The sequence below is a fragment of the Xenopus laevis genome, chromosome 8L (assembly GCF_017654675.1).
Source record: "Xenopus laevis strain J_2021 chromosome 8L, Xenopus_laevis_v10.1, whole genome shotgun sequence".
Taxonomy (NCBI): Eukaryota; Metazoa; Chordata; class Amphibia; order Anura; family Pipidae; genus Xenopus; species Xenopus laevis.
Window position 1 is genome coordinate 2,101,837 of NC_054385.1, and position 17,431 is coordinate 2,119,267.

The following is a 17,431-nucleotide window of genomic DNA, read 5'->3' on the forward strand; positions in this document are numbered from 1 at the left end:
CAGCTGCCCAATATTTACCGAGTTGAAGAGCTCTGTAGTCAGACCCAGGTAGTTGTGCAGAGCTAAGAAGGTCACTCTCTGAAGTCGCACCATGATGATCTGAGGGAGGAGAAAGACACAAGAAACTGACAAAAATGCCCCTAATAAATATGGCCGCCACAAGGTTCCTGGTTGGCAGAGGAGGCTGGGAGTTGAGGTTTCTGTTTGTCCCTCACTAGAATAGAGCTGAGGTGTCAGTCATTACCTGCACCACCCTCACAAGGGTCTCGGGGTATTTGGCAAAGACGTCCTGGAAGGCATTGGCCGGGAGGCGCAGGATGGTGGAGGCTGTGGCGGCTCTGGCTGAAACCGTTTTGTATGGGGCCGTGTGTCCCTGTGGGTACAGAATGGAGACAGTCAGTTACAGCAGTTACATTATTAACACAACAATAATGCAGGGGCTCATAAGCAGCCCAAAAACACGGCACGACTGGGTGCCAATCTATATGGCTGTAGGTCAGGCAGGAACAACCCCGGGTAAGTGAATCCAGTTTCCACCAGTACTTACCCAGGTACTTCCTGCTCCTGGGCTGCTCTCTTTCCCATGGTCAGGCAGGAACCTCCCCCTGGGTAAGTGAATCAAATCTCCCCCAGTACTTACCCAGGTACAGAGCTCTGATTCTCTGTACTTCCTGCTCCTGGGCTGTTCTCTTTCCCATGGTCAGACAGGAACCTCCCCCTGGGTAAGTGAATCTAATCTCCCCCAGTACTTACCCAGGTACAGAGCTCTGATTCTCTGTACTTCCTGTTCCTGGGCTGCTCTCTTTCCCATGGTCAGACAGGAACCTCCCCCTGGGTAAGTGAATCCAATCTCCCCCAGTACTAACCCAGGTACAGAGCTCTGATTCTCTGTACTTCCTGTTCCTGGGCTGTTCTCTTTCCCATGGTCAAGCAGGAACTTCCCCCTGGGTAAGTGAATCCAATCTCCCCTCAGGTCTGAGCCTGGGATCAGAGAACTGGGGGGTGCTAAACTGGAGTCACTTACCTATGTGTAATACTGAGGGGTGCCCCAGTTCATACAGAGCAGACTGAGGCTGCAGGCAATAATAATGAATTGGAAGCTTTGCAGCATAGTATAGGCAGATTGCTTTGCTAGAAACTAAAGTCCTTGTTATTGATAAGATTCCTGCAAGAGCAAAGAACTACATTCCCCAGCCGAGGCTCATGGGACATTGAATCACAATGAGTTTAACCCCGTGTGTCCCAGGGTCGCACTTTACTTACAGTTATGACATCGAGGATGCTAAGCAGGCTGTGCACACTGTCCCCGGCCAAAACCTCCTTCACCACCACGTCGGTGCCGTCCTGCAGAGCCACAAACACATACAGGAGCGCAGTAAGGTTGAGGCTGCACATTAAGTTAACAAGCAGAGCTAACGAGGGAAGGTTTATTAATAGGTCCATGTGAGGCTAGGACAGAACCTACCCAAAATCAAAAGGGAGTAAAATAAGAAGCTGCCATGTTGCTTGTGGGCTTCCACCCCACCCACCTTCTCAGTTAAAATTAGGGTGTTATCCATGATGCCCTAAAAGAGGAGGGGCCTCCAGCCCATTTAATGCCCCGATGAACTTTGGGATATGGGACAGAGGCAGCACTTACACTCTCAAGGATGCACACTTCCAACATGCCATCTTGCACCACGTAGATGCTGTTATCCAATTGGCCGGGCCGGAAGATGTACTCCCCCTCGTGCAGCTGAACGAAGACCATGTGCTTGCACAGCTCCAAGAACAGGGGCTTCTCAAAGTGACCCAGCACCCTGCCGAACAGAAAGATACCTTCACGTTAATAACCAAGAACTCCCAGAATCCTCTACTAGCCAACTTGCTCCCTTAAAGGGGTGGTTCACCTTTAAATTAACTTTTAGCATGTCATAAAACAGCCATTGCCAAGCAACTTTTCAATTAGCCTTCATTTTTCCTTTTCTATTGTTTTTGAATTATTTGCCATTTTCATCTGACTCTTTCCAGCTTTCAAATGGGGGTCACTGACCCCATCTAAAAATAATGCTCTGTAAGGCTACAAATGTACTGTTATTGCTACTTTTTATTCCTCATCTTTCTATTCAGGCCTCTCCTATTCATATTCCAGTCTCTCATTCAAATCAGTGCATGGTTGCTAGGGGGATTTGGACCCTAGCAACCAGATTGCTGAAATTGCAAACTGAAAAGCTGCTGAATAAAAAGCTGAATAACGCAAAATCCACAAATAATAAAAAATGAAAACCAATTGCAAATTATCTCAGAATATCACTCTCTATGTCATACTAAAACTTAACGCAAAGGTGAACAACTCCTTCAGTGAATAAATTGCCCCCAAACAGCGCCACCTCGTGGTCATATCTCAGTAATGCATGCCTAGGAATAAAAAAGGTGCAACTGAAGAGGAAGAGATTTTGTGTGCAGCAGACAGGACAATAAAATGGGGTATGCATTCCCCTTAACCCCAACTGTCATTCTGGGGTGTTGCTGGCATTCACAGGTTACAGCAGAGTGCGCCCACCCCTCCAGCAGCGAGACCCTCACCTGACATTCTTTAGCATGTACAGAACTTCCGAAGGTAAATTGGAGTTTTTCACATCAAACTCTGTAAGATCAGCTTCCAACAGGGAAGGGGGCGGCTCCTTTTTCTGCAGGGTGGGGTATTCCTTCTTAAAGCGGAGTATCCTGGGAAGAGCAAATAAAGAAACATGAACAGATCTGCCCAGTGAGTCACCACGATTAGGTGAGGCACTTTATAGGGTAAGTTACCTTTTAGCCAGAGACAGCACTCTAGGTTTCTTCCTGGTTCTCGGCCTGGAGACTGCGTTTCCCACGAGAGTGTTCGGTAGAGTGGTCACCTGGGCGGCACAGAGAGGGGCGGAAGGTTGGATATTTTACAGGCCAAGGGGAAGTGTATTGCATATAATTTGCTCACACTCCCTACAGTCTTCCTAGTTATTCTGCTAATGATGTATTTGCTGCCTGGTAGGAAACATAAGATAAGACTGGCATCTGCTGGCCATTGTTCAGCAATGCAACTGCCAATATTAAAGGGATGTAGAATGTGATATTCTGAGCCAAATTGCTTTTTATTTAGCAGCTCTCCAGTCTGCAATTTCAGCTATATGGTTGCTAGGGTTCAAATTACCCTAGCAACCATGCACTGATTTGAATAAGAGACTGAACTATGAATAAGAGAAGGCCTGAATAAAAAAAGTGAGTAATAAACAGTAGCAATATCAATAAATGTGTACCCTTAACCTGCCAATACACAGGGAGATGTCGCCAAACGAGCGGATCTCTCCCCGATACGCCCATATTGAGGTGAGAGATATCAGGCTAATGCGATCGTGGGCCCTAGAGCCCAACGATCGGATCACAATGCAGTCCATATGGGCAGTCAAATTGTGGGACCGCAACAATGCGGCTCTGATCTAACGGGACTTTTTACCCTGCCTGATCGACATTGGCCCGACTTTCAGTCAGATATCGATGGGGGAAGCCCGTCGGATGGCCCCTCACAAAGGCCAATAAGCCGCCGACACGGTCTGTCTGCAGCTTTTATCGGCCCGTGCATGTGGGCCTTAACAGAGCATTTGTTTCTAGATGGGGTCAGTGACCCGTATTTGAAACCTGGAAAGGGCAGAAGAAGAAGGCAAATAATTAAAAAACTATAAGAAATTAATAATGAAGACCAAATGAGAAGTTGCTTAGAATTAGCCATACTATAAGTTAATTTAAAGGTGAATCACCCCTTTAATGTTATTGGATAAAAACGTGATTTTTATACAGTAATCATACAGGCAGCTACTACCAAAAACCAATATTATCAGTTTCTCCTAAAGCCCTAACGCTCAAGGGGCTACACTTGCATCTAAAACAACATATTGGCGCTTTCCGTACCTTCCTCATGATCTTGCGCCCATAAAACATCATTTTGTCCCTCTTCCGGAAGCGATAACGCGGCACATCTGAATGCGGCTGCTCTGTAACGGAAAAACCCTGGGTATTAGCAGCCTACCTACCATAAATGGAGCTTCCCCGGCCTGACACTGATTTAACAGCTTTGCTTAGAATCACAGGTTGCGGGTTACCCGCAAAAAACCTGCGGAACCCTGAGGGTTGCAGATAGAAGTTTCGGGAGCGAGTATAGACGCGGGTCGGTGGTTCTACGGGTTTGAGGGTCGCCTCCAATAGCGCGTTTCACTCCTTTTTTTTCTGATCACGCCTACTTCCAATGATGTCACTTTCGGTTAACAATGACAGCACTTCCTGTTTCTTGATGGTCAGGGGGTCGCGGATCGGGTTGCGGATAAGGTACTTGCAGGTCAGTATGCGGGTTGCGGGTCACGTTTAACAAATTGGACAGACATGTGGAATGTCCAACTGCCAAACAGCAGAGTTACTTGCAGCAGGAAAATGTTTAAATGCACAATTAAAGGCATTGTTATGCATGACATTGTATTGTCTCTTTCTAAGGGCAGAGACACATGCTGCAATTCGGGGAGATTAGTCAACAGGCGACAAATCTCCTCTTCTTCAGGGCGACTAATCTCCCCTAACTGCCTCCTCTGCCTTCCCGTTGGCTAGAATGTAAATTGCTGGCTGGATTGCGCTCGGAGCGATTCATTTTCTGAAGTTGCCCCGAAGTTGCCTCACGAGGAAGCTTCGGGCGACTTTGGAAAACGAAGAGATCTACGTGCCATCCCGCCGGCGAATTCCATTGTAGCCGGCAGGAGGCAGTTCAGGGAGATTAGTCGCCCGAAGAAGAGGAGATTTGTTGCCGGGCAATTAATCTCCCTGAATCTGAGCGTGTGCCCTGACCTTTAAGGCTAAGGCTGTCACATCAACTCTTCTCTGGAAACAGAAGCAGCCGCTCTAGTTGCACAGATAAAGTTGTGACTTGCCAGCATATTTACTTGAGGGAGTCGCCTGCTCTCTCCTGCAATGACCTGTGCCCTTATCTCTGTTCCTGGGACTCTGTCACTTATCAACTACTCTTGGAAGGGTGCAGCCAAAGGGCAGCAGGGAGGGGCAAGGAGCTGGCACTCAGCAACACAGAAGCTGGGGGTGTGAAATTTAAAGGGAAAGTTAAATTGAAAGACGTTCACCTGCAAAGTGTGTGTGGTACTACCTGTGCCCCTGACTATATTGAGGTACAACTCCCAGAAACCTGGCAGAGGAATTTGAGAGACCATGTGACTCTGGAAACTTACTGGATTGTGTGAACTTCTTGTACAGGATGAAAATGATCACCCCAATGATGGAGACGGCGACCAGGGCCCCGATCAGAATTCCGGTCCACTGGATTTAAAAAAAAAACATGTTATAGAAATATTTTATGGGTTGGAAGCAGCAGTGCAGAAAGGGACAATAAACTGCTTTCAAAAAATGTTGGTGCAGATCCCCTATAAATGTATATGGGATAGTTGCATTTAAGGATCATTCCTTTCATTAGGGAAGTGTTATTTATGGGTTTATATCCCCTTTAATAAATGTATATGGGATAGTTGCATAGAAGGATCATTCCTTTCATCAGGGAAGTGTTATTTGTGGGTTTATATCCCCTTTATCAGGGAAGTTAATCTCTGAGATAACATGGACAAGGAGATAATCAAAGCTACTTTGCAGTTGGGCTTCTTTATTGGAGTGAGGAGTATATTCTCCTCTCACAGGGTGCTTTCCCCTCACCATGGTGGTCTGCAGCCGGTCCTCCACAAACTGTAGCACGCGGGTGCGCAGGTCTATTCCCATGGACAGGGCCGGCTGGAAACACAGAGACAATATGGTCAGTGCAACAGCCAATCATAGGCAGAGTTATAGCAGATGTTTCTAAACTACACATCCCAGCATCCTCCACACTCAGCTGCACAGACTTGTATTGTATGTAAGTGGATACTCACCTCCATGCAGCTTTCGTTTTCCTCACCCATATCTGCAGAGAGAGAGAGAGGGAGGGAGAGAGAGAGGGAGAGGGGGTAACAAGTAGTTAATAGGTGGCTTTGGTCTTCACTCAGTTATACCATGTGACACATACAAACAGAGTGATGGTAAGGGGGTGGAGCCTGGCTGGACCCAAAAGATAGGCAAAGATTTTAAAGCAGGTTGGAGGCACATCCTAAAAAGACTCCAGCATGGATTATTCAGATAATAGTTAATGAGTCCCTGGGCTGCAGGCCTTGCAGTGCTCTGGGGGATCCATTGACACAAGTGTAACCTCAGAACTGAATAACATTGGTTTATTCCTGATTTTTTTGATTGTATGAGGCAGGCTGTGAGCGAGGGGAGGAGGAATCATTATCTGTAACTTCCCAGCTCTGCACAGCAGCACCCGCCGTGTATAGTGGTACTGAAATGTAACTGCTGCGAATGCACCTTCTGTCCTGAATTGCCTGCACCCCTATCACCTTTAATACTATCCCCTCATAATGTACTGTCTCCCTCCTCCCATATGTATAAATACAAATATACAGAGAAGGAATGTTCTGGGCACACAATAAGCTATACCCTCATACTGTACTGTCTAAGGGAATCAATATGGCACCTCCTTCCCATATGTATAAATACAAATATACAGAGAAGGAATGTTCTGGGCACACAATAAGCTATACCCTCATACTGTAATGTCTATGGGAATCAATATGGCACCTCCTCCCATAAGTATAAATACAAATATACAGAGAAGGAATGTTCTGGGCACACAATAAGCTATACCCTCATACTGTACTGTCTAAGGGAATCAATAAGGCACCTCCTCCCATATGTATAAATACAAATATACAGAGAAGGAATGTTCTGGGCACACAATAAGCTATACCCTCATACTGTACTGTCTAAGGGAATCAATATGGCACCTCCTCCTCCCATATGTACAAATACAAATATACAGAGAAGGAATGTTCTGGGCACACAATAAGCTATACCCTCATACTGTACTGTCTACGGGAATCAATATGGCACCTCCTCCTCCATATGTATAAATACAAATATACAGAGAAGGAATGTTCTGGGCACACAATAAGCTATACCCTCATACTGTACTGTCTACGGGAATCAATATGGCACCTCCTCCTCCCATATGTATAAATACAAATATACAGAGAAGGAATGTTCTGGGCACACAATAAGCTATACCCTCATACTGTACTGTCTAAGGGAATCAATATGGCACCTCCCTCCTCCCATATGTATAAATACAAATATACAGAGAAGGAATGTTCTGGGCACACAATAAGCTATACCCTCATACTGTACTGTCTAAGGGAATCAATATGGCACCTCCTCCTCCCATATGTATAAATACAAATATACAGAGAAGGAATGTTCTGGGCACACAATAAGCTATACCCTCATACTGTACTGTCTAAGGGAATCAATATGGCACCTCCTCCCATATGTATAAATACAAATATACAGAGAAGGAATGTTCTGGGCACACAATAAGCTATACCCTCATACTGTACTGTCTAAGGGAATCAATATGGCACCTCCTCCTCCCATATGTATAAATACAAATATACAGAGAAGGAATGTTCTGGGCACACAATAAGCTAAACACATAAGGGCATGTTAGTAGAGATAAGGGGGCACCTACCTCTCCGCAGGACGACATGAGTGCAGGTTGGAGGGTGCCACACGCACACACAAGAAAGGAACAAAAGGCCAGAGCTGCAGCCAGAAAATCAGGGGTTAGTGGGGAGATTAAGAGAGAAAAGAAAGAGGCAAAAACAGGGACAGTGGTTAATGGCAGGGACTTGCCAGAGACAGGACAGGGGCAGGTTAGTGGCTCTCACTCAGGCACACACCAACAACAGCACACACTCACCATTACACATCACAACAACCCACACAGCACAGTCAGGCATAAGTGTAACATCCACTCACAGAACAAGGAATTTAAATAAACAGATAATTGCCCATTACCCACAGGGCACTGCCGAAGATCAGATCAAACAGTAACACTACGATTGTATCAATGTGCTCCTTGTCCAGCAGGATTCTCTCTCCTACACAAAAGATTTGCACCCGTGCAGGGAACGACTGTCAGAAAGGGGCACAACCTGCCAAGCTGCATATGGGCACCGCGAGGAAGGGAAGTGGCTCGGATTCCTAGAAAGCGAGTAGATTTACTCCAGTACAAACAGGAAGTGGGGGACGGGGCATGACACATATTTTAGGGAGATATCAGCATAATGAGATAACAGGGGTAATAGAATGAGTGACATCATGTGGGTGAAAGTGCAGACTGACACAATATCCAAGTTCACCAGTACCCCACTCCTATGGAATATCCAATATAATATAAAGTGCATGGAAACTGCACTCTGTTAGGGTTTATTTTCCCTTTAACAAGAGGCAGGGATAACTGGATCACTATGCCAACCAGGTCCAACGACAAGGAAAAGACCCAATATTAACAGCTTGTACTTTGCAAAGTTTCCATTGGTTGGTGCAACAACGTAGGAATATACAGGTTCCTGTGTAGAGAAGCTGCCATAGAGCTTCACATAGTGACAGCAGCCAATAGGGAACACAGATACAATGCTGATCGCCAATCGGGAATAAAGATCCCAAACTGACAGCCAATAAGGAATAAAGATACAAAACTGACAGCCAATAAGGAATAAAGATACAAAGCTGATAGTCAATCCTATATAATAAAGTTGAAGTGTCTCTGCGTCCAGTCCCTGTGTCCGTGGGATTGCTCTACTGCGCATGTGCCCCACGGACCGTCTAGCGCCCGTTAATTTAACGGGCTTAATGTCTAGTAGCCAGGGAATAAAGATACAAAACTGACAGCCAATAAGAAATAAAGATACAAAACTGACAGCCAATAGGGAATAGAGATACAAAACTGACAGCCAATAGGGAATTGAGATACAATATTGACAGCCAATAGGGAATAAAGATGCAAAACTGACAGCCAATAGGGAATAAAGATACAAAATTGAAAGCCAATAAGGAATAAAGATTTACAAAACTAAAGGCCAATAAGGAATAAAGATAAAAAACGGACAGCCAATAAGGAATAAAGATACAAAACTGACAGCCAATAAGGATTAAAGATACAAAACTGACAGCCAATAGGGAATAAAAATACAAAACTGACAGCCAATAAGGAATAAAGATACAAAACTGTCAGCAAATAGGGAATAGAGATACAAAATTGACAGCCAGTAGAGAATAAAGATACAAAACTGACAGCCAATAGGGAATAAAGATACAAAACTGACAGCCAATAAGGAATAAAGATACAAAACTGACAGCCAATAGGGAATAAAGATAGAAAGTTGATAGTCAATAGGGAATAGAGATACAACACTGACAGCCAATAGGGAATAAAAATACAAAACTGACAGCCAATAAGGAATAAAGATACAAAACTGACAGCCAATAGGGAATAAAGATACAAAATTGACAGCCAATAAGGAATAAAGATTTACAAAACTAAAGGCCAATAAGGAATAAAGATATAAAACTGACAGCCAATAAGGAATAAAGATATAAAACTGACAGCCAATAGGGAATAAAGATAGAAAGTTGATAATCAATAGGAATAAAGAGAGAAAGTTGAATATCCCGGGGGCAGCAGAGCCAGTAACACGTCAGTAACATTACTCAGCCTGTGCTGGGGGGCAGCTGTCAGTATTGGGCCCTGCTCACAGCTCTTTGGCCCCTGAGGGCCCAGCACTAGGGTTACAGCACAGCTGGAGATATACAGGGCTGGGGCCTTACAGACAGGCTGGTGTTGGCCCCTGAGGGCCCCAATATTCCATTTACAGCTGCTCCAGCATTAGCTTCTCGCTCACAGGCTCTTGTTAATCCCCTCACAACCCAAGAGCAACACAAGCCCCGGCTCCATGTTCCACTTCGACCGGCACCGCCAGGACACACACACTGACCGAAACTTACCGCCTGCTTCCCAGCAGCCCCTGCGCGTCTAATCACCCAGCAGCCCCTGCGCTCCCAGCTCTGTGTTCCTCTTGCTCCCAGACGTCTCCGCTTCGCTAGGCAGCGCTCATCTGACAGGAACGTCACGTGACCCTTTAGGTTCAGCCCATTGGTAAACTAGACAGGCGGCTCCGCCAATAGGAAGACTCTTGCTATCAGAAAACACTTCCGGCTTCCGCCTTGCGCTCCTGCACGTGATACCGAATAGAGGTCAGTAATGGGGCGAGAGGAGAGGCTGGAAGGGGCATTAGAGTGGGAGGATGGGATCGAATAAGGAAGGTGGATTAGAGGGAGATGGTACAGCAGGCCGTGCCCTCTTCAGGATGGGAAGGAAAGTAATTGGGGCAGAAGATGGAAGGGGAATAATAGGCTTGGGGGCAGTATTGATTGGTACACAGTGCCCTCACCATCTGTCTCTTTTATACATTTAAATTCCCTCTGTTACACAATGATAAAGGGAAATTAAACTCTCCAGGAAATTTGTAGAAGCAGTGCACAGCCCCCTGCCCCAGGGTAGATTTGGGGGATGCAGGACATGATGGGGGAGGCTGGAAGGGGAAACAGATGGGAGAGAAAAAGGGGATTTGAGGGAGATGATGAGGATAGAATAGGGAAGAAGCATTGGAGGGTGGAGGGAGAAGGTGCATGCCCTAAAAAGTTTACAATCTAAAAGATGTGGCAGAAGATACAAAACTGAAAAGCCAATAGGGAATAAAGATACAAGCTGACAGCCAATAGGGAATAAAGATACAAGCTGACGGCCAATAGGGAATAAAGATACAAGCTGACGGCCAATAGGGAATTAAGATACAAGCTGACAGCCAATAGGGAATTAAGATACAAGCTGACGGCCAATAGGGAATTAAGATACAAGCTGACGGCCAATAGGGAATTAAGATACAAGCTGACAGCCAATAGGGAATTAAGATACAAGCTGACAGCCAATAGGGAATTAAGATACAAGCTGACAGCCAATAGGAAATAAAGATACAAGCTGACGGCCAATAGGGAATAAAGATAATACAAACTGACAGCCAATAGGGAATAAAGATACCAAGCTGACAGCCAATAGGAAATAAAGATAAAAAACATAAGATGGAAGGGTGGGGGACAGGGAATGGGAAATGATGGCAGGTGGGTAGAGGGTAAGTGAGTGTGGCTATCTGCAGTATTGATTTGGAGTATCCACACCATTTTTTTTTACATTTTTAATTCCCTTTGTTACAAAATTTTAAAGGGGAACTAATAACTTTCCAGGCAACTTTTAACAGCAGTGTTAAGCCCTCCTACCCCTCCCAGCCCCCCCACTGAGCTGCTTGTCTATGCTGGCTGAAAAACCACAGGCATGTGTAGCTGTATTGAAGGCCGCCATGTTTGACTGCATCATTTCCATTCCCAGGCTACATGGCACAGATGGGCGACGATGCCAGGACCACATGTTGGTTCCCAGTGTTAATGTTGCTGTCGCCAAGTACTGTCATGCAGCCGGGGAATGGGCTTAGCTTTCCTTTAATGCCTTGAATACTTTATATTTATTTGAATAGAGTTTCCCTGACTCTGGCCGCCTGTTTAAAAATACATTTCTTGTTTTCCAGGGATCTATCATGGGGCTGATCTCCAAAATTGCCCGAGGTCTGGTTCGGGGGGCAGACAGAATGGCCGAATGCACAAGCAAACAGGGCCCCAATTCTTATAACAAGGGGAGAGGGGCCAAGAAGATCGGGTACCTGACGGCCAGTGGCAAATTTGTCAAAGTGCGGGAAATGGTCCCCGTGTTTGTGGTCCCAGATTTAACCGGGTTCAAATTAAAGCCATATGTGTCTTATAAGGCCCCCCCTGGGACCGAGGATCCAATGACTGCCAAGAAGCTTTTCATGGAGACTGTGGGGCCCCAGATAGAAAAGGACTTGCAGGAGGGCACATTTAGGCCAGAGGACCTGGAAAAGTATGGATTTGAGCCCACCCAGGAGGGCAAATTGTTCAAGCTGTTCCCCAGAAACTACATCCAGTAATTGTGGGGGGCTTCAATTGGGACAGACTTATGTAATAATACGAGAGCTTCCCACAACTACAGCTTTCCCCCAAAACATAAGGGTGCATTGAGGAGTCTCTGTACTCTCCTGCTCTGTTAGGCCCCCAGTTCTAAAATCTATTTTTTAAATAAAAGCCATTTGTGCACTTCTAGAAACGTATTTATTTGTACATATATTGCCATGAACAGGTTTGGTGCGTGTATCACCTTGCTGGTGTCTTTACCCTAGAACAAGGTCTGGCAGCCGAGCAGAACCCTTTAAGATTGTAAGCTCTTGTATACAGAGTCTTCTTCCCTGTTGTCTCTTAATGCCTTTACCTGTATGTGCTCCTCCAGTGAGGTGTCATGCCTTTTATTTATATCCCCTATTCTAGCTCAGACCAATGTATGCCCCACAATCCCTTTCACTAAAGCTATGGAGAAACCCTGGGAGTTGTAGTTCTGGAACTTTACAGTGACAAAGAGTGTCCAGCCTGTGGGTCAGATGTGGCCCTCCAACAGACCTTTATGAATCTGGCCCATGGAAAGGTTTAGCGAAGAGTTACATTTTATCATAAATAAAATTATATTCAAGCGACTTCTTTATATTTAAAAAAAAAAGCAGGTCAGGGTTAACCCTATTTCCAATCCACCTTAAATCCTTGTGCTCGGAGTAAAACAAGCTGGTTGCAGTATTTATCATTATGCAGCTCTCCCCTTATTGCTTGTGGGCTGAACCATACCCCTCTACTGTTACGGGTTTTTTTTTTTTAATGCTTAAGAATTGTAGCTGCCATACTGATTACTTCTATTGAGGCTTCCTCCACAGTTCATTATAGAAGAGCATGTATTTGCCAGCGCAACCCTTACGGCAGCAGTGATCCCCGACATGTAAATACAAATATAAAAGTCAGGGACTATTCGTAGGGAAGAAAAAAATGGGAATAGTGGTGTTTGGAGAGTCTCTGCTGGTTGCTTTGAGGTAGGCGTAGTTATAAAAACCTTAGGATCTCATGTCCCACTGATGACTCCTCCTACAACCCACGTAAGCGCAATTATTCCGAAGACTGAGCCCGCTGACACTCCCATCTCCAGACGTGGAGCATGTGATCATAGAAGGAACATGTGGCCAGCACGCTGCTGTCTGGGGGTGAATAAAGAGACACTGCTGTTTCCGCAGGCGGGGGGGCGTCTTTCTGTAACGGGTTGGTTTCGGGCACGTATTCGCCAGACTCGTCCTCCAGCACCACATCGAAACTGGCGGTGGGAGACTCGTAGAAAATCTTCAGGTTCTGATTGGATCTGTCGAGATTCTGAGTTCTGCAGTCGCTGATACTCCCTGTGGATTCCCTGCAGTGCAGAGCTGCCGCGTCCTGATTGGTCAGCAGTGCAGGCTGGGAAGAACATCTAGCCCAATCGGCTCCGTACGCCAAAGAGTTGTGCAGAACGTACGATGTCAGGATTGGACATTCCTCTAATAAGAGATAGAAACAAATGAAGAGCCCAAGTCTATATGATCTGCATTACCTGCCTGTATGTGATAGGCCACTTACCTGATTTAAAGTCACAGTCCAGGATGTGGAATCCGCTGTGCATGCAGGCGGCTAGAAGCAGGTTACTGTGAATCGGGTGCCATTTAAGCCTCCAAACGCCCCCCTGAACATGGGTATCGGACACAGGCTGCTTCATCTGCCTTGTATCCCACAATAGGACATGCTCGTCGTAACTGGTGGGAGAAATACATTGCCTGATATATATAGCTATATATATATATATATATATATATATATATATATATATATATATATATATATATATATAATAGTTATACGGCTGTTCCAGTTTGGGCACAATTGAGAAACGCTATCAGCACTCACCTCCCTGTAGCCAGGACATTCTCTCGGTGTGGGTTACTCTGGATGCTGCACACTCCCATAGAATGTCTGTGTGCCAAGAAATACATTGGCTCAGTTAAAATGATCTCTAAGGCTTTCCATAATCAATTTCAATCACATAAATACAAATATACAGAGAAGGAATGTTCTGGGCACACAATAAGCTATACCCTCATACTGTACTGTCTAAGGGAATCAATATGGCACCTCCCTCCTCCCATATGTATAAATACAAATATACAGAGAAGGAATGTTCTGGGCACACAATAAGCTATACCCTCATACTGTACTGTCTAAGGGAATCAATATGGCACCTCCTCCTCCCATATGTATAAATACAAATATACAGTGAAGGAATGTTCTGGGCACACAATAAGCTATACCCTCATACTGTACTGTCTAAGGGAATCAATATGGCACCTCCCTCCTCCCATATATATAAATACAAATATACAGAGAAGGAATGTTCTGGGCACACAATAAGCTATACCCTCATACTGTACTGTCTAAGGGAATCAATATGGCACCTCCTCCCATATGTATAAATACAAATATACAGAGACGGAATGTTCTGGGCACACAATAAGCTATACCCTCATACTGTACTGTCTAAGGGAATCAATATGGCACCTCCTCCTCCCATATGTATAAATACAAATATACAGAGAAGGAATGTTCTGGGCACACAATAAGCTCGCACTCACCTTTTACTGGTTAACAGCGGCCGATCTGGTTGGGTTCGGGTGTCCCACACTTTCAGCAAAGAGTCGTCTCCTCCTGCAAAATGAATAAAGTGCCAGTAGGTGAGGGTGTTAACATGGAAACCTGAGCAGTTACTGTTATACAGTACAGGGCTGTTACTGGGGTTCAGTACTCAGGTACATACCCCTGCACTAACCCCAATACCTGTGCACACCTGAGTAGACCACGTTGCAGTTCCAGTAGTTAAAGGCAGCGATCCAGGCCTCAAACCCGTGTGCTTCCCATTGGCACAGAATATCCAGCGAGGGGGACGATTCGTCCAGTTGAAGGAGGCTCAGCCGGCCCCTGGAGTCACTGCAGATGATCTTTATGGGGCAGCCGCTAGAGGAGAGCGAAGGTACATAATGTACATAGTCGCACCCGACAGTTGCATTCTACAGAACCTGATTGTTAGACACTCACCTCTCTCTGAGCCCAGTGGACCAGTCCAGAGACAGAGCGAGGCATTCCTGTCCCACCTCCATGTTGTACGTAAGCTCAATGGCGCAGCTCTCCTACTGAAACAATGTCAAGGTCAGGGCAAGGGAAGGTGCCGGGAGTTGTACTTGGACAGGTAACTCGGGGAACCACATTACCCTCTGTGAAGTTACTCACCCTGCTGCCTGTAAGCTTGTACAGTTCCACAGCCCCTTTGGCATTGGCCATGGCCAGCATGGGGTGCCCAGCGACTGGTAAGTGGCACCTAGAATAAAAGCATTTATTTTACTATAGATTTAGAGAGAGTATTGAAGGGAGTGAACACAAGAGCTTGCAATCTAAATGCCACAAGAGATATTCTGTATTAACGCTCCCTACTGGGTGCAACCTAGCGGCTCATGCTGATAACCCCTGACAAGCGGCATGAGTTGGGCATTAGGAAGCGCAGCTGCTTCTCAATCATTCGCAGGGAACAGCAGGGCGAGTCATTTGGTTGCACCGGAGGAGAAAAAGAATAATATAGACAACAGATTAACCATTTCATGTCCAATATGGCGGCTGTCTCCAGTCGCTGCAGCTCAGTCATGGGAGAAAACTTCTGCTCGGGGGAGTAACGGTGCAGATATAGACGTCCCAGGCGGGTGTGGGGGTCATCGGTATCCTCCTGGCCAAGTTGGGAGGAAGCAGGAGAGGGTTAATGATGGAGAAGCAATGGAATTATGGGAAAAGGGGACCAGCAACAACCTCCCAGTATTACTCACCTTACCCTCCGGCTTCTTTAGTTGGTACGTTCCACATGCCAAGATAGTATCCCAGTCGTCCAGGGGGCACCATTCGACAGCATCGGCGCTGTACTCAGTGTCTATCACTTGCAGGGTCTGTGCCTTACAGCGAGCAGACATGGCGGATTGAGTGCAGCAGCCTAGCTGGGGGAGGGGGGAAGGAAAGAGGGACAGTGAGAAACACAGACAGGCACAGAGATAAAACTATACAGAAGGGTCAAATGGGCATTGCAGGGCAGCAGAATTAAAGGGGAACTGAGCCGGGGACAGCAATGGAGGAGAGTCTGTGCCAGCAACTCACGTTCCTGCTCTGAGGCTGCAGCATGTGCAAGCACTTCCGGGTCACATGCACAGGGGGGCGGGAGCATGACATCATACTGATGGACACCAGCCTGAGCCAATAGCTTTGATCCCTGGGAAAAGAACTGCTTTAACATTAGGAAACAAGGAGAAAAGTGGCAGCAGCCACACAAATTGGAATTTCTTTTTCCTTGTCCCATGAATGAGATATCAGATAGTCATGTGTGGGGGGTTTGTATTGAGGCATAAGGAGAAAAAGCAGTATGGCAGCTCCCTGTATTAAGGGAAGACAAAACAATATATAAGTATATATATATATATATAAATATTGTGTAATATGAACTTGATAAGTGGTGTTTGGGAGAGAAGAGAAGTTTGGGCTTCTCTGCTTGTGAAAGTGTGGGTGAGGCAATGCCGTTCATTTTTGCAGTGATTTTTACTGACGTCCCCTCCCCTAGGGTCAATGTCAGGCTCTTAATCCATTTCTTCAGTGATCTTATAGACACCCCTGGAGTCAATATTATGCTCTGAATCCATATCTGCAGTGACCTTACTGAAATACCTGCGATTAATACCATGCTCTGTATCCACTTCTGCAGTGAGTCTACTGAAATGCCTGTGGTTAAAGTCATGCTCTGAATCCATTTCTGAAGTCAACTCACTGGCATGTCTGGGGTGAATACAAGTGATTTTACTGGTCTGGATCATTAGGACTAAAGGGTTTGAAAGGGATTGCAAGGGGTTAATGTCTTTTCCTGCCTGAACACTTGATTGCGCAAGTATGCTTCTTATCAAATACACACAAGTTGTAGACTATGTAAACATACTATAGCCACTCAGGTGTTCAAACATTACGAAATATAGGGTAATCACATTGTGTATGACATCACAATGGAATCTCTTTGTTTACCATGCTATATAAGTTGTAGTACTACCCATAATAAACTGAACTTGTTTTGCAACACACAAGCCTACAGTGTCGTTCATTGCAAGTTCCCTGATCAGCACGCTTGGAGAGATGATATCAGATGGTTTGCCGTTGCATCAAGTATAAGACGAGCCGGCTCGCAGCTGCAAGGACAGTGCAGGGATAGCACAGTGGAGTTTAGTGGCCCTAACAGTTTTCTGGTGTCAGAAGTGGAACGGCTGGAAATCCAGAGGTAAGTAGAATCACTGTCTGAACTGACGGTGTTTTCTCTTACCTTTGGCTCTTTCCGATTGTCCGATTCTTTAGTTTAAATAAGTGTCTCATGTATGGTTGAGACTGTCTCATGTATGGTTGAGACAAGGGC

General features: G+C 45.6%; 3 protein-coding genes across 8 annotated transcripts in view; 1 reads left to right on the forward strand and 2 right to left on the reverse strand.

Annotated features, from left to right (window-relative positions):
• The window catches only part of pnpla6.L (patatin like phospholipase domain containing 6 L homeolog), a 43,408-nt gene extending 33,347 nt beyond the window's left edge, over nt 1-10,061 (reverse strand). Inside the window, exons 1-12 of one of the 4 annotated variants that reach the window (XM_041572283.1) lie at nt 9,934-10,026; nt 7,616-7,689; nt 5,925-5,956; nt 5,713-5,787; nt 5,238-5,325; nt 3,925-4,007; nt 2,791-2,879; nt 2,566-2,706; nt 1,640-1,799; nt 1,264-1,344; nt 245-373; nt 19-99 (exon numbers count right to left, since the gene is read on the reverse strand). In XM_041572283.1, the coding sequence (XP_041428217.1) occupies nt 19-99; nt 245-373; nt 1,264-1,344; nt 1,640-1,799; nt 2,566-2,706; nt 2,791-2,879; nt 3,925-4,007; nt 5,238-5,325; nt 5,713-5,787; nt 5,925-5,954 (957 nt within the window). In that variant the 5' untranslated portion in view covers nt 5,955-5,956; nt 7,616-7,689; nt 9,934-10,026. Of the gene's footprint in view, nt 1-18; nt 100-244; nt 374-1,263; nt 1,345-1,639; nt 1,800-2,565; nt 2,707-2,790; nt 2,880-3,924; nt 4,008-5,237; nt 5,326-5,712; nt 5,788-5,924; nt 5,957-7,615; nt 7,690-9,756; nt 9,813-9,923 lie in introns of those variants that run through there. The other 3 variants (XM_041572282.1, XM_018229412.2, XM_018229413.2) reach the window with 3 other exon arrangements.
• Nucleotides 10,046-12,156, forward strand: mrpl41.L (mitochondrial ribosomal protein L41 L homeolog). Of its 2 annotated transcripts, XM_018228960.2 has the most exons (2): nt 10,046-10,182; nt 11,568-12,150. In XM_018228960.2, the coding sequence occupies exon 2, from the start codon at nt 11,577-11,579 to the stop codon at nt 11,982-11,984; it is 408 nt and encodes a 135-aa protein (XP_018084449.1). In that variant the 5' UTR covers nt 10,046-10,182; nt 11,568-11,576; the 3' UTR covers nt 11,985-12,150.
• A 562-nt stretch (nt 12,157-12,718) lies between these two features.
• Nucleotides 12,719-16,246, reverse strand: dph7.L (diphthamide biosynthesis 7 L homeolog). 2 transcript variants are annotated; one of them, XM_018229416.2, is made up of 10 exons: nt 16,141-16,246; nt 15,819-15,983; nt 15,594-15,721; nt 15,235-15,322; nt 15,043-15,134; nt 14,795-14,961; nt 14,583-14,655; nt 13,861-13,926; nt 13,537-13,709; nt 12,719-13,457 (listed from the first exon to the last, which is right to left on the reverse strand). In XM_018229416.2, the coding sequence occupies exons 1-10, from the start codon at nt 16,213-16,215 to the stop codon at nt 13,039-13,041; spliced, it is 1,446 nt and encodes a 481-aa protein (XP_018084905.1). In that variant the 5' UTR covers nt 16,216-16,246; the 3' UTR covers nt 12,719-13,038. The 2 variants fall into 2 exon arrangements, with proteins under 2 accessions (XP_018084905.1, XP_018084906.1); XM_018229417.2 differs by having other exon boundaries at nt 15,819-15,979; nt 16,141-16,208.
• Nucleotides 16,247-17,431: the final 1,185 nt, after the last annotated feature.

Coding starts and splice junctions, on each gene's coding strand:
- mrpl41.L (XM_018228960.2), top strand. CDS start 11,577: ATGGGGCTGATCTCCAAAATTGCCCGAGGTCTGGTTCGGGGGGCAGAC.
- dph7.L (XM_018229416.2), bottom strand. CDS start 16,215: ATGATGTCATGCTCCCGCCCCCCTGTGCATGTGACCCGGAAGTGCTTG. Junction 14,656..14,794: donor CTGCAACGTGGTCTACTCAG/GTGTGCACAGGT, acceptor TTCATTTTGCAG/GAGGAGACGACTCTTTGCTG. Junction 13,927..14,582: donor CCGCTGTTAACCAGTAAAAG/GTGAGTGCGAGC, acceptor CTTGGCACACAG/ACATTCTATGGGAGTGTGCA.